Raw genomic sequence first — 13,880 nt, 5'->3', positions numbered from 1 at the left:
CTTTCCAGTTCGACCTTCGACGAAAAATCCTCGTTCATCGAGATTCTTCAGATAAAATCATCTTCTTTATCTCTCTCTTCGGCACTTCTTCGATTCCTGGCATCGGCGGCGGCCTTCGGGCCTATCTCGACTCCGGTCTCGGCCGATGGAAAGGACTCCCTTTAAGAAGTGCCCTAAATGTGGGTCTAAATTTCCCCACACCGATTTACATCGGGTGTGCAACCTCTGCCTCTCTCCCGAACACGAGGCTCGAGACTGTCCCGCCTGCAAGTCTTTTCGATCAAAAAAGACTATTCGGGATCAAAGAGCTAGACGCACCATTGCGCACTCCTCTACCTCGGCTCCACCCGACATCTTCGGAGAAGACATCGAAGCTTCGGGACAGCAGCACACCGAACAGGACGACGACCTCGTCAGCGCTTCCGAGGCCGACGACTCCGACGTGGAGGAGATCACACCGGCGCAGAGGGTCGTGAATACTCTACCCCCTCCCACTCCAGCGCACACACCTAAAATGACTCCGGTTACACCTTCGCCTCTAGGCCTAGGCAAAACCAAACCTACCGCTTCCATCACCCCACCTTCGGGCCCGGTGAAGAAGCATCATAAGTCTTCCGGCGGCTCGGGCTCGAGCCAGCCTACTAGCGGTGCCGAAAAACACCCTTCGGCACCGAAGAAAACCACACCAAGCTCCGTTCCGAAGCCATCGGTGTCGAAACCTGGCCTCTCGGTGCCGACCAAACATAAATCCCTCAGCGCCGAAACCCGCCTCGGCACCGAACAAAAAATCGGAGGTCCCGAAAAAGCATGGCACAGATAAACCAAAGAAGCCGTCGGCCCCGAAAACATCGGCGCCAACAGATCAATCGGTGCCGGAGGAACTATTCACGCCAGATCCTCTACAAAAGACTTTAACAAAGGATCCAAAGACTGGACAATTGACTTTGTCTTCAAAGAAAAGACATTTAGACAAACCAGCTCCTCCTCCACCGCCAAAACGGAAGGACTCTGCCACATCCCCTTTCAGAGTACCTACCCCACCTCCTCCACCTTCTCCACCTCCGCCCCCTCCACCTTCTCCACCCTTGCCTCATCGCTCTCCAACCCCGTCTCCAGACCCTGATGACCAAGGGGACCCATACTATGATCCAACAGATGCCCCACAAGACCCCAACCCTCCGGGAACACCAGACCCATGGGAGGATTATCATAATCCAGATGTCCCAGATGTACCTCAGGATGATCTTTATCCATCCAGGCCATCCCCCACCAGAGGACTCCTTGGGGTTGCACCACTTGTTACAACGGGCGGCACATTATCATGGGGTGGAGTTACACACTGATCCAGTTGAGGAAGACTTCCTACTTGATACCTTTGACATAGCAGATAAATCTACTGCCATACTACCCATGCTTAAAGGGGTGACCAAACATGCGGCAGAGGTTTTCAAAGACCCAGTCAGGGCTGGTGTCTTAAACCCCAGAATAGAGAAAAAATATAAGGCCGCCCCCACAGATCCTGCCTATATTAAAGGACCTGCACCCTTACTCATTAGTGGTATCCACAGCTAGGAAGCGGTCCAATTCCCAGTCATCTGGTGAAGCTCCACCACCCGATACGGAGTCCAAGCTCCTAGACACGTCAGGCAAACGCACTGCCTCGCAAGCTGCCAATATGTGGCGTATAGCCAACACGCAAGCGCTGTTGGCAAGGTACGACAGAGCGCACTATGATGAGCTGGAGACTATCATGCAACATCTCCCAGACAAATATAAAAATAGGGCTCATGAACTAATACAAGAGGGAAAGACCATTACCAACACCTCTATTAAATGTGCTCTTGACGCAGCAGACACAGCTTCCAGGGCTATAAACACCAGTGTTCTGCTTCGCCGTCACGCCTGGCTCAAAATCTCAGGTTTTAAACCAGAGGTACAGGCGTCTATACTAAACCACCTTTTTGACCAGCAACACTTATTTGGCCCAAAGGTAGACGAAGCCCTGGAAAAAATGAAAAAAATACAGATACGGCGAAGTCTATGGGAGCACTACAGTCCCACACTCCTAGACGCTCCTTTCGCCGCTCCTCCTTTCGAGGCACTGGCAGGGGCTACTCTGCCGATAACGCCTCCACATCCTACAAGTCCCCTCCTCAGACTACCTTCACAAAAGGCTATCAAAGAGGTGGATATAGAGGAAACAATAATAAAGGCAGGGGCAAAACCAGCAACGCCCGTTCTGCCACACCGCCCACACAATGACTTTCCCCCCGCTCCCCCCAGACCATTCCATTCCAGTCGGGGGCAGACTACAAAACTTCTTTCAAATCTGGGAGACCATAACATCAGACAAATGGGTAACACAAATTATTCGGTCAGGGTACTGTCTCGAATTAACATTCACCCCCCCAAATATTCCACCCAGGCACCGTACAATGTCGCAAGAACATACCACATTGCTCAAACAAGAGGTAATATCCCTCCTGCAAAAACAGGCTATAGAGCAGGTCCCCATCAATCAACAAAATTTAGGGGTCTACTCTCTGTACTTTCTGATACCAAAAAGAGACGAGACTCTACGACCCATTCTAGACCTCCGGCCTCTAAATACATACATACACTCAGACCATTTTCACATGGTAACTCTCCAACAAGTTCTCCCACTCCTCTGCCAGAACGATCTTCTCACCACACTGGACTTGAAAGACGCATACTTTCATATTCCAATACACCCTTCTTACAGAAAGTACCTCAGATTTGTAGTGGACGGCCAACATTATCAGTTCAAGGTTCTTCCCTTCGGGGTCACAACCGCACCAAGAGTGTTCACCAAATGCCTAGCAATAGAGGCGGCACACCTCAGAAGACAACACATTCACGTCTTCCCTTACTTAGACGACTGGCTAATAAAAGCCACGTCCTACAACCAATGTGTGCAACATACAAACACTACCATCCAACTACTTCACCAGCTAGGTTTCACGGTGAACCACCAAAAGTCCCAGCTGATACCGTCTCACACAAAGCAATACCTCGGTGCCACTATAGACACCTCAAAAGCCATAGCCTATCCCAATCCGGCCAGAATCGCAAGCATACAAGCCTTGCGTCAAAGATTCATTCCTCAGCACTCTCTCCCAGCAAGAGTGTTTATGAAGCTAATAGGGATGGTGGCATCTTGCATCTTCATAGTGCCTCATGCAAGACTCCACATGCGTCCACTCCAAGAGTGCCTAGCATGCCAGCGGAACCAGGCCCAGGGGCAACTGACGTATCTGGTGTTGGTGGACGGTCGCACCCATCGCTCTCTGCAGTGGTGGAACACCACAAATCTTTCCAAAGGGCGACCGTTCCTGGACCCGGTTCCTCAGGTAATTCTAACAACGGACGCATCGCTCTCCGGCTGGGGAGCGCATCTATTACACCTCACAGTGCAAGGCATATGGACGCCACAACAAAAGCTACTCCACATAAACCATCTGGAGTTATTGGCGATCTTTCTAGCCCTCAAATCATTTCTGAAACAAATCTCAGCCAAAGCAGTCCTCATTCGCACAGACAATATGACTGCAATGTACAACATTCAAAAACAGGGGGGACACACTCTCCACAGCTCTCTCGATTAGCACAGAGCATATGGAGATGGGCAATCCCGCAAAAAGTCTTTCTCCTGGCACAACATGTCCCAGGGATACAAAACACCATGGCAGATCTGCTCAGCAGACAAACGCAGCATATGCACGAATGGGAACTGCATCCACAAGTTCTTCACCCATTCTTTCACAAGTGGGGGCATCCTCAGATAGACCTCTTCGCCACCTACGAAAACAAAAAATGCCCAAGCTTCACAGCCAGATACCCACACCCATTGTCCAAAGGCAATGCGATATGGATGAACTGGTCAGGCAAATTTGCATACGCCTTTCCGCCTCTCCCGCTAATTCCATTAGTGGTAAGGAAGCTACAACAGCACCCCCTCACACTCATTCTAGTAGCTCCAACATGGGCCAGGCAGCCGTGGTACACCACACTACTACAGCTCTCTGTGGTACCACACCAAAAATTACACCTGTCTCCATGCCTCCTAACTCAGAACCATGGAGAGATCAGGCACCCGGACCCAGCTCAGCTCAACCTTGCGATCTGGCTCCTGAAATCTTAGAATTTGGATACCTTAACCTTCCCCCTGATTGCATGAACATTATCAGGGAAGCCAGACGTCCTACCACTCGAGCATGCTATGCCGCAAAGTGGAAAAGATTTGTTATTTACTGCCGTAACAATACAATCAACCCTTTAGATGTATCCATACAGCACATCATATGTTACCTGCTCCACCTACAGAGGTGTAACCTGGCATACACGTCCATTCGTTTACACCTAGCAGCAATTGCTGCTTACCTGCAAAACAGACAGCATTTATCACTTTTCAGGGTGCCTGCTATTAAAGCTTTGATGGAAGGCCTGAAAAGAGTAATTCCACCCAGAGCACCACCCTCACCTGTGTGGAATCTAAATATAGTTCTTACAAGGCTGATGGGACCGCCTTTCGAGCCAATGCATAAATGTGAGCTGCAGTTCCTTACTTGGAAAACAGCATTCCTCGTAGCTATCACTTCCCTTAGAAGGCTTAGTGAAATACAAGCGTTCACTACTCAAGAACCTTTTCTACAGATACATCACAATAAGGTGATCCATCGCACAAATCCAAAATTTCTGCCCAAGGTCATTTCCCCCTTCCACCACAATCAATCGGTGGAATTACCGTTTTTTTTCTTGCAACCTCAATCTGTTGCAGAAAGGGCTCTACATACACTTGATGTTAAAAGGGCTTTACTTTACTATATACAAAGAACGCAATCTTTTAGAAAGACTAAACAGTTGTTTGTCTCGTTCTCTCCACCACTTAAAGGCAACCCCATCTCAAAATCAGGGATAGCTAGGTGGATTGTAAAATGCATACAAATTTGCTATCACAAAGCAAAAAGAACATTATCCACCTAAAGCCCACTCTACAAGAAAGATAGGGGCTTCTATGGCTTTTCTAGGGAACATACCCTTAGATGACATCTGCAAAGCAGCCACATGGTCAACACCGCACACCTTCACAAAACATTACTGTGTAGATGTGCACACCAAACAACAAGCTAGTGTGGGCCACGCTGTACTAAAGACACTGTTTCAAACCACTGCAACGGATACCGGTGGTCGCCGCTAAGGTTGTGTACTGCTATATAATCTATGCACAGTGTATAATCTGCAGCTCATATGCCTCGAACGGAATATGCTACTTACCAGTATGCATCTGTTCTTGGCATGTAGAGCTGCAGATCTATACACGCCCACCCGCCTCCCGGCTACCTGTATCCATTCCAGTCTATCTTATTTAGATACAACACACATGGGTTTCTTTACTATTATCACTACGCTCCATCTTTTGCCTGCTGGCGAAAAACAATCTGAGGATGGAGCCGAAGCCCATGCGCAGTACGGACCGAAGGAGGAGTCACCAAACTCGTGACTTCCAAAGACTGCCCAAGAAGAAAAACAAACTGCAAACATCCGGGCCCAACACCAGATGGCGACCTATGCACAGTGTATAGATCTGCAGCTCTACATGCCAAGAACAGATGCATACTGGTAAGTAGCATATTCCTTATTTGGCTTTCTAGCGGGTTGAAGTGCCGTGTGTGAAAGGGGGCATTGCGTAGCAAGGGGAAGAGTGAGTCAAATGCATCTAGGTTGTCGTTGGTGGATTGGATAAATACTATGCCGTTGGAGTATAGGGTCACCGAGGTGGGGCCACTCCGCATGAGACGGTTGGGGATTGTGGTTGTCAATTGACAGCTGTGGGGGGTGGTGGTAGTTTTGATTACGTGTAGATGTGCTCTGAGCGTGGTGTTCCATTTTTCCAGTCTTTCTGTATGGAAAATGAGGTCCATTTTCCGCTGCCCTTTGGCGGAGCAGTGATAGATGTCTGCGGATAGAGTTTCTGGGTGTTGTCTGATCAGTCTATGTTTGAAATTCTTTTTGGTTTTAAGGGAGAGGTTGGGGGTGGCGGGGGAGGTGATGGAGAAGGAGTACGGGCCGTGTGGTTTTAGGTGGTTATGTGTGTCGGGTACGGTGAGGTTGGAGTGACGGGTATCATTTTGTCTGAGTTGGAAAGGGGGTGGCTTAACTGAGTTTCCGCAAAAAGGTGTCTCCTAGGGGACCAGCATCCGGGGCATTCCAGCTTTGCCTGCAGAGGCTGAGGGTGTGGCTGGGAGTTTGGGATTATTGGGGGATCGGTCTAGGGATCAGTGTTTTGTCTTAAGTAGAGCGGGGGGTGGTAACTGGAGGTTGCCAGCAAGTGGACAAGACTCTGGTATTGTCGAGGACCTGAGCTTGGAATTTTGAGCTGGAGCTGGAGGGGTGAGTTAGTCAGCCTCAGGCATTATAGGGTCAGATGTCGATGTCACGAAATCTGTTTTCATTAGATCCCTACATGCAGCCCAACAAATCCTTTAGTGTTAATATATTGAGTTATGGCAAGAACCTCTGTAGACCGTGCAATCGCCCCAATACTCTCATATATATACTTATTTATTTAGCATTTTCTGACATTAATGATAACCTCCCTCTATGTAAGCCTCCATTCTATGAGATCACAATCTCCTCTACGCTGAGCATTCAGCCCCATTTTATGACCTCACAATCTGCTCTACGCTGAGCATTCAGCCCCAATTTTGACACTGCTGCTTAATGGGGGCAAGAAGTGTGCTGGCGATCCACCTTCTGCTGGACTGTTTAAAAAAAAAAATAGGAGATACAGTCGAGAGAAATGGGCCTGAACCTGGTATGTGGCCTTACATTTCAGGATGTAGCCATTACTGTTGGCCAATATCCACAAAATTATAACTTCTTATGCCAGGTCCTCTACTTTTTAGCAGCTCAGACACCTGCTATTAACTCTCTCAGGTCGATAGTGACGTTTTGAACTGGAAGGCTGATGTCAAGTATATTAGGAGGGTGCCTTGGTTAAGACACTGACCTTGAAAGGGGAAATTGATATTTCCTCTCCCTAAAACTCATTTGATAATCAGCCACCCATTATCCCACACACATTAAAACATTTAAAAGAGTACAGGTTAACCAGCAGCATACAACCTCTCTCACCAACTAGAAAAAATTATCAAGTGCAGTGTGCAGTGACACATTTTTGCAATCACAAAGTTCACGTTCAGTGAAACCTTGCTAATAAAACCAGATTTTTGTACTGTTCTATATACACTATTGGTCGAACATATGTGTTGGCTGAATCAATCTATTTAGGTGCTATGCACTGTTGATTTTGATATTTGTTCTTCTACTTAAATTAATTGGGTAATGTGCAATATAAGAATGTATTTATTTCTTGGAAATAAAGAATCTTGACGAGCACTGTTAGTTGACTCCGCTTTTGCGAGGAAGGGAATTGCGGTAGAGGTATCCCAATGGATTGTCCTTTGCATTAAACGGACCCTACTGAGGGGCTTAGGCCCCATTGCTTTAAAGTAAAGGCCGTTACTAAGGCCTAGCCCTGCAGTGGTCCTTATCCTTCTCGACCTCTCAGCAGCCTTTGACACCATATTCCAACCACACCCTGATCAACAGGCTCCACCAGATTGGAATCCAAGGAGCAGCCCTCAAGTGGATCACATCATACCTCACAGGTAGAATGCAGAAAATCATCCTCGCTCAATACGAGCATCAACTGTGGGGTACCTGAAGGCTCATCCCTGAGCCCAATCCTCTTCAACACATACATGGCCCCCTGGCTAACATCGTCAAAAGCCACGGACTCAACGTCATCTACTACGATGACGACACCAAACTCATCCTCTCTCTGAACGACAATCCAAAAAAAAAGATGCATGAGAGAGGTTGCCGACTGGATGAACAACTGTCTCAAACTCAACACCGACTAGACAGAAGTGCTCATCTTCTAGAAAGGCAAGGACACACACTGGAACAACGAATGGAAGCCCCGGAGCTTGGCCCAACCCTGACACCCACCGAATACACCCTTAACCTCAGCATCATCCTCGACAGCCAGCTATCCATGAAGAAGCAAGTCTGTGCTGTGTCCACCGCCTGCTTCCTTATGCTCAGGAAGGTTTTCAGATGGCTCCTGACTAACACCAGACTCTACTACGGTGACTCCCTCCATGTAGGAATAACAGCTCAACTCATGAAGAAGCTCCAGATCATCCAAAATACAGCGGCCAGGCTAATCTTCGACCTCTCCAGACGAACGTACATAACCCCTCTGCTCTGTAAACTAAACTGGCTACCAGTCATGAAGAGATGCCAGTGCTACTCAAGACACATACAAGGCATTACACAACGATGGGCCCGCGTGCCTCAACGAACAAGTGACCTTTCACCAGCCCACTAGGAAACTCAAATTCTAATCCCTCACTCTAGCTTTCACGTGTCTCACCCGCCTGACAACCAGCGAAGTCCGCTCCGTCTCCCATCTGGTGGCCAAGACCTGGAACAACCTCCTCATGCACCTCAGAGCCTCATCATCTCTCCAGCAATTCAGGAAGGACATCAAGACATGGATGTTCAACTGATAGAACAGGCTGAATTCTCCGAGAGCACCTCGAGACCCTCACGGGTGAAGCAGCTGTGCTCTGCAAATCTGGATTGATGGCCCTTGGACATCTGCCAGGCTGCTATGTATGCTTCCGTCCACACATTCACCAGACTCTGCTATATTGATTCTCAAGTACCCATGGAGGGCTGTTTTGTCGAATCGGTCCTGCAGGTGTTCCTGGTGTAAGTCCACTCCTCATATCCAGCTCTATTGATGGGGCATTGCTTTGGTACAGATTCAAAATGTGAGGAATTGCAGGTAGCAGCATCTATCAGAAGTCTGTTATCTTCAGTAACGTTTTCCGATTAATATTCTGTCTACTCGCAGATTCCGCACTACTCCCCTCCCCCCCGGCCCTGCTTCCTTCTGAAATCTGTGTAAAGGTGTTGTCTATATGCAGCTGCTTGTAATTTCTGACGGAATAATTGTGAATGGCACCACCTACCGCTGCGCAAAAGCTGATACATTAGTTTTCAGAATCAGTCTGGCACCTGGGAGGGGATTCAAAATAGGAAGAAGCTGTGGGTAGTAAGGGTCCGCCCGATAGAGCATTACTAGAAGAGCGCAACATATTCGAATGCCTCATGGTGGAACAAAGAATAACATTCAAAGTACTGTGGGCAGTGTATCTCTAGGTCTTGTACCCTCATAATATCTCTTGTCAGAACATATGATCTAGTAATTCACGTTTGATCTACCCTCCCAAATGGAAAAACACACATGGCAGAAAAAACAGTCTTCCCCTGGTACTGACTGAATCAGCTCATTCACATCAGCCAAAATAGTACTGAAAACCAAACTTCACGAGTCCATGTAACTCCTGATCAGACTCTATTAGAGCCTCCCTTCACCTCGTCTCCTTCTTGAAGTGACCAGGCCCCCTAGACAACTGACTTTGAACCTGATTACGACTTTGGCGGTCCTGGAGCAGGCTGTCACGCCAGTGCCCCACTCCAGGACCGCCAAAGTCGATTGCCGGCCAGATTAAAGGAGTATTTTCGTGGTCTGACGGCGTGGCGGTCCCACGGCGGTGCAGTTTAAAGGCTCATAAGCCTTAGAACTGCATCGCAGCGGGACTGCCAATACATATTCCTGCATGGCATGGACTGAGCAATCCATGTAATGCAGGAATAGGGGTGCATGCACACAGGGAGAACATGTACCCCCCCCTGCATGCACCCCCTTGCAGAAGGGCGACATGGGGCCCTGTAAGGCCCCCTTTGTTTCCTCACATACAGCCTTTTCATGGTGGGCTCACCACCATGAGAAGCTGGTGGTGGAGAAATTCGTAATATGCATGGTGGTGCCGCAGCGTATAAGCCACCCGACCCCCAAACTCTTTATACGGCAGTCGGACGGCTGGTGCAGCAGTCCTCGACTGTCTCTGCACCTCCACTGTGACTTTGGCGGTCCTATGGACCGCCAAACTCATAATCAGGCCCTTATTCTTTTCCGTTACTTATGCCATCAAATTTTGTGCATCCTTTGCAACATCTAGTGCAGGTTAACATATTCCATCAACATTTGTGCATGCTTTGCAACATCTAGTGCAGGTTAACATGTCTCTCTTTGCTAAATTAACTACTGATCATATCTTTTTCTCATGCACAGTGCCCTTTATTTGTTTAGCACGATACTGAAAAATGAAGTAATTTATTAATTACAAAGGTTACGTTGTATTCCACTGTGAGCAGTTACATTTATAGCAGGGGGGAGGATTAATTGACCTATTATGAGATACTTTATCGATTGTGAGCTAAAGCAGATTTGTGTTTTAATTCCCTAGATAGTTTCATATTTTCCTGAAGGATGGTTTAAAGACCTGAAAAGTCGATCAACAATTCCTCAGTTGGCGAACATGAGCAAACATTTATTGCAGTTTGGACATTTAATGCACAAGAACGATTACAGGTAGTGCACAGAATATCGCAGATCATGGAGAACTTTGTGTGAAACTGATTATCAAGTTGGTTTTGTTTAAAACTAATAGAATATAAATTTCTGTAAAAAATGAATGCATTTGTCCTGGAATAGAACTAATGCGTTATTTTGCAATATCACAAATGGAATAGTATTTAAGTTCTGTTTAGTTTTCTAATTATTACTACAAGTCCTTTAAAAGCGCACAAACGTTTTCTAAGAATCAGCACATGTGAATTTGTTTGTTCAGTATTATAGTTTATTACTTTTTTGTTCTGCTCTAGCTTCTTTCTTCCTCATTCCAAAGTATGATGTCCCAAACAAAGCAGAAAAAAGCTTCCCCAATAGAAAGCGAACCTGGAAGACCTGTAGTTGGGTATTAATACAAGCATCTCTCTGGTGATTCACAAGATTGGCAAGAAAACAGTTTTTGGTTTTGGTTTTTGGTTTGGCATTATATGCTTCCCCTTTTAGCTATTTGCCTTTTGTTCCTGCTTTTGCTTATTTTGATTGAATAAATTATATTGCCTCTGTCAGCTGCATATCTTTTACAGTAGCGAAAGGAACAATTGATGGACGGAATGCTGAACAATGCAAACATTCACCCGCAGTCACAAAGATCTAGGTTTAATCCAATGTTCTTTTGCTCACCACGCCACCCCAGTTTAGATGCAGCCATATGCAAATAAGTCTTGACCCTGTTCCTCATAGGAACAGTCCAGCCTGAACTGCCAGGCCAGGTTCTCTCTGGACCAGTTAAAGAATCCTTAGACCAGTCTCGGGGCATCACCCCATATCAGCCAGGCTAGCTTGAATCCAGTGGCGCACTGAGCATGAGACCCACGTCTGGGCATACCCTTCCCACTTTTAAAGTGGGCAAAACACTGAATTCTTGGGATCATTTTCAGCTCTGACCTGCATAAAAATAGGCAGTTTGAATGGGAAGCAAATGTTCACATTTTCCAAATATACAGTGCCTATTGGTATTGTTTCAGGGGTCGTGTTTGCTAATGCAGTGCTGCACAACTACTCCTCAGGAGGCTCTTTCTACAGTGGCAAGAATTTGTGATTAGCTGTCAGAGGAAAGACACAGATTCAGAGATCTTGGAAACCTGTAATTCTTAATGGCCTACAGCTTTGGTACCAGCTCAAGAATGATGAGAGCATCCGGGTGTTTGAACAGGGTTTGACAAATTTCCCAGTAAGGTTGCTTCAAACTTATGATCCTGAGAGAACAGTAGATGTCAACAATGAGAATGTAACTCACTTAGCCTTCAGTAGATGCTAGATTTATAATTTGAACAAGTTGGTAATATCTGAAATCATTGAAACTTATCAATTTAGTTCAGAGACATGGTCACTGACTGCTCCATGATCATCTCATAATTAATGCCCCAAGCTACAAAATTCTCTAAAGCTTTCACTTTATAGAAAGGCTACATAATGTTTGCTAATTGCTGTGTGGATAAACAGGGGAATTAATGTAACAACTCTCCTGTGTTAGAAAAAACAATGTGTTCGAGGCATATGAGCTGCAGATTACACACTTTTGCATAGATCGCCATCTGGTGTTGGGCCCGGATGTTTGCAGTTTGTTTTTCCTCTTGGAAAGTCTTTGGAAGTCACGAGGACGGTGACTCCTCCTTTGGATGGTATTGCGCATGGCTTCGGCTCCATCCACAGATTGTTTTTTTCCGCCATCGGGCTCGGATGTAATCTTCGCGCTCCGGTTCCGAACAGCTTCCAGTTCGACGATCCACGCGCAATCCTCACCCCAATCGCTGTATTGTTTCGATTGCGATCTCTTCAATTAACGCGCCTTCTCATCGACACAAACCTTCGGTTCCAGTCGTCGTCGACGGCGGCCTTCGGGCCTACCCAGGCTCCGGTCCCGGCTCATGGAAAGAACTCCATTTAAAAAGTGCCCTCGATGTGGGTCCAAATTTCCCCACACCGATCTTCATGAGGTATGCAACCTCTGCCTCTCCCCTGAACACGAGGCTCGAGACTGTCCGGCCTGTAAGTCTTTCCGATCCATAAAGACTATTCGGGACCGAAGAGCCAGAAGGAACATGGCACACTCCTCGACGTCCATTCCAGTCGACATCTTCGGAGACGACATCGACGAACCGGAACATCATCGCACCGAAGAGGACCTAGTCAGCGCTTCCGAGGCCGACGAGTCAGATGTGGAAGACATCACTCCGGCGCAGAGGGTCGTGAGTACCAATCTATCCGCGCCGACACCCAAAAAGGCTTCGGTTACGCCTTCGGGCCTAGGCACGACCAGAGACACTGCTTCACACACCCCACCTTCGGGCCCAGTGAAGAAGCCCAGTAAGCCTTCCGGTGGCGCAGGCTCGAGCCAGCCTACCAGCGGTGCCGAGAAACACACTTCGGCACCGAAAAAGAAACCTGCCTCTACCTCGACACCGAGCTCCGCACCGGAACCCTTGGGGTCGAAACCCAGCTCTTCGGTACTGACGCCATCTTCGGTACCGACCAAACCACACAAGGCCACCGGCACCGACACTTCCATGCCAAAGCCCATCTCGGCGCTGACCAAGAGACCAGAGGGTCCCAAGCTGGGTTCTAAACATCAAACCGGCACAGAAAAACCTAAAAAGTCATCGGCCCGACGGACCAAATTACCTCCCCAGAGCTATTTACACCAGATCCCTTGCAAAAAACTCTCACCAAGGATCCAAAAACTGGACATTTGAGACACTCTACCAAAAAGAGACATTTGGAGAAGCCTGCTCCGCCTCCACCTCCAAAGAGGAAGGACTCTGCTACCTCTCCACCCCCACCTCATCGTTCTCCTACCCTGTCTCCAGACGATGATGATCAGGGGGACCCATATGATGATACAGGGGATGTGCCACAGGACCCCACCCCTACAGGATCCCCAGATACATGGGACGATTACAATATTCCAGATATCCCCAACGTCCCACAAGACGATATTTACCCTTCTAGGCCATCTCCACCAGAAGATTCATTAGGGTTCAACCATCTTCTGCAAAGGGCAGCACATTATCACGGGGTGGACTTGCATACCGACCCCGTGGAGGAAGACTTCCTCCTAGACACATTTGATACTTCACATAGGTCCACCTCCATACTGCCCATGCTCAAAGGGGTGGTAAAGCATGCGGCAGAAGTTTTTAAGGACCCAGTTAGAGCCAGGGTCATTAACCCACGTATTGAAAAAAAATACAAACCTGCTCCCTCAGATCCCTCTTACATCAGAGGACCAGTGCCACTAGATTCCTTAGTAGTATCTACGGCACGTAAAAGGGCAAATTCACAAGCATCAGGTGATGCACCACCACCTGAC

At 47.6% G+C, this 13,880-nt stretch overlaps 1 protein-coding gene across 2 annotated transcripts in view; it reads left to right on the top strand.

The window, feature by feature from the left end:
- The window catches only part of GCFC2 (GC-rich sequence DNA-binding factor 2), a 255,188-nt gene that overhangs the window by 209,817 nt on the left and 31,491 nt on the right, over positions 1-13,880 (top strand). For both annotated transcript variants that reach the window (XM_085610585.1, XM_085610586.1), the window contains one exon: positions 10,407-10,531. In XM_085610585.1, coding sequence (XP_085466711.1) covers positions 10,407-10,531 — 125 coding nt within the window. The remainder of the gene's footprint in view (positions 1-10,406; positions 10,532-13,880) is intronic.

Source organism: Triturus cristatus, chromosome 6 (assembly GCF_964204655.1).
Source record: "Triturus cristatus chromosome 6, aTriCri1.1, whole genome shotgun sequence".
In the NCBI taxonomy this organism is placed as follows: Eukaryota; Metazoa; Chordata; class Amphibia; order Caudata; family Salamandridae; genus Triturus; species Triturus cristatus.
The sequence above is the reverse complement of the archived record's forward strand: the minus strand, read 5'-3'. Positions and strand labels throughout refer to the sequence as shown.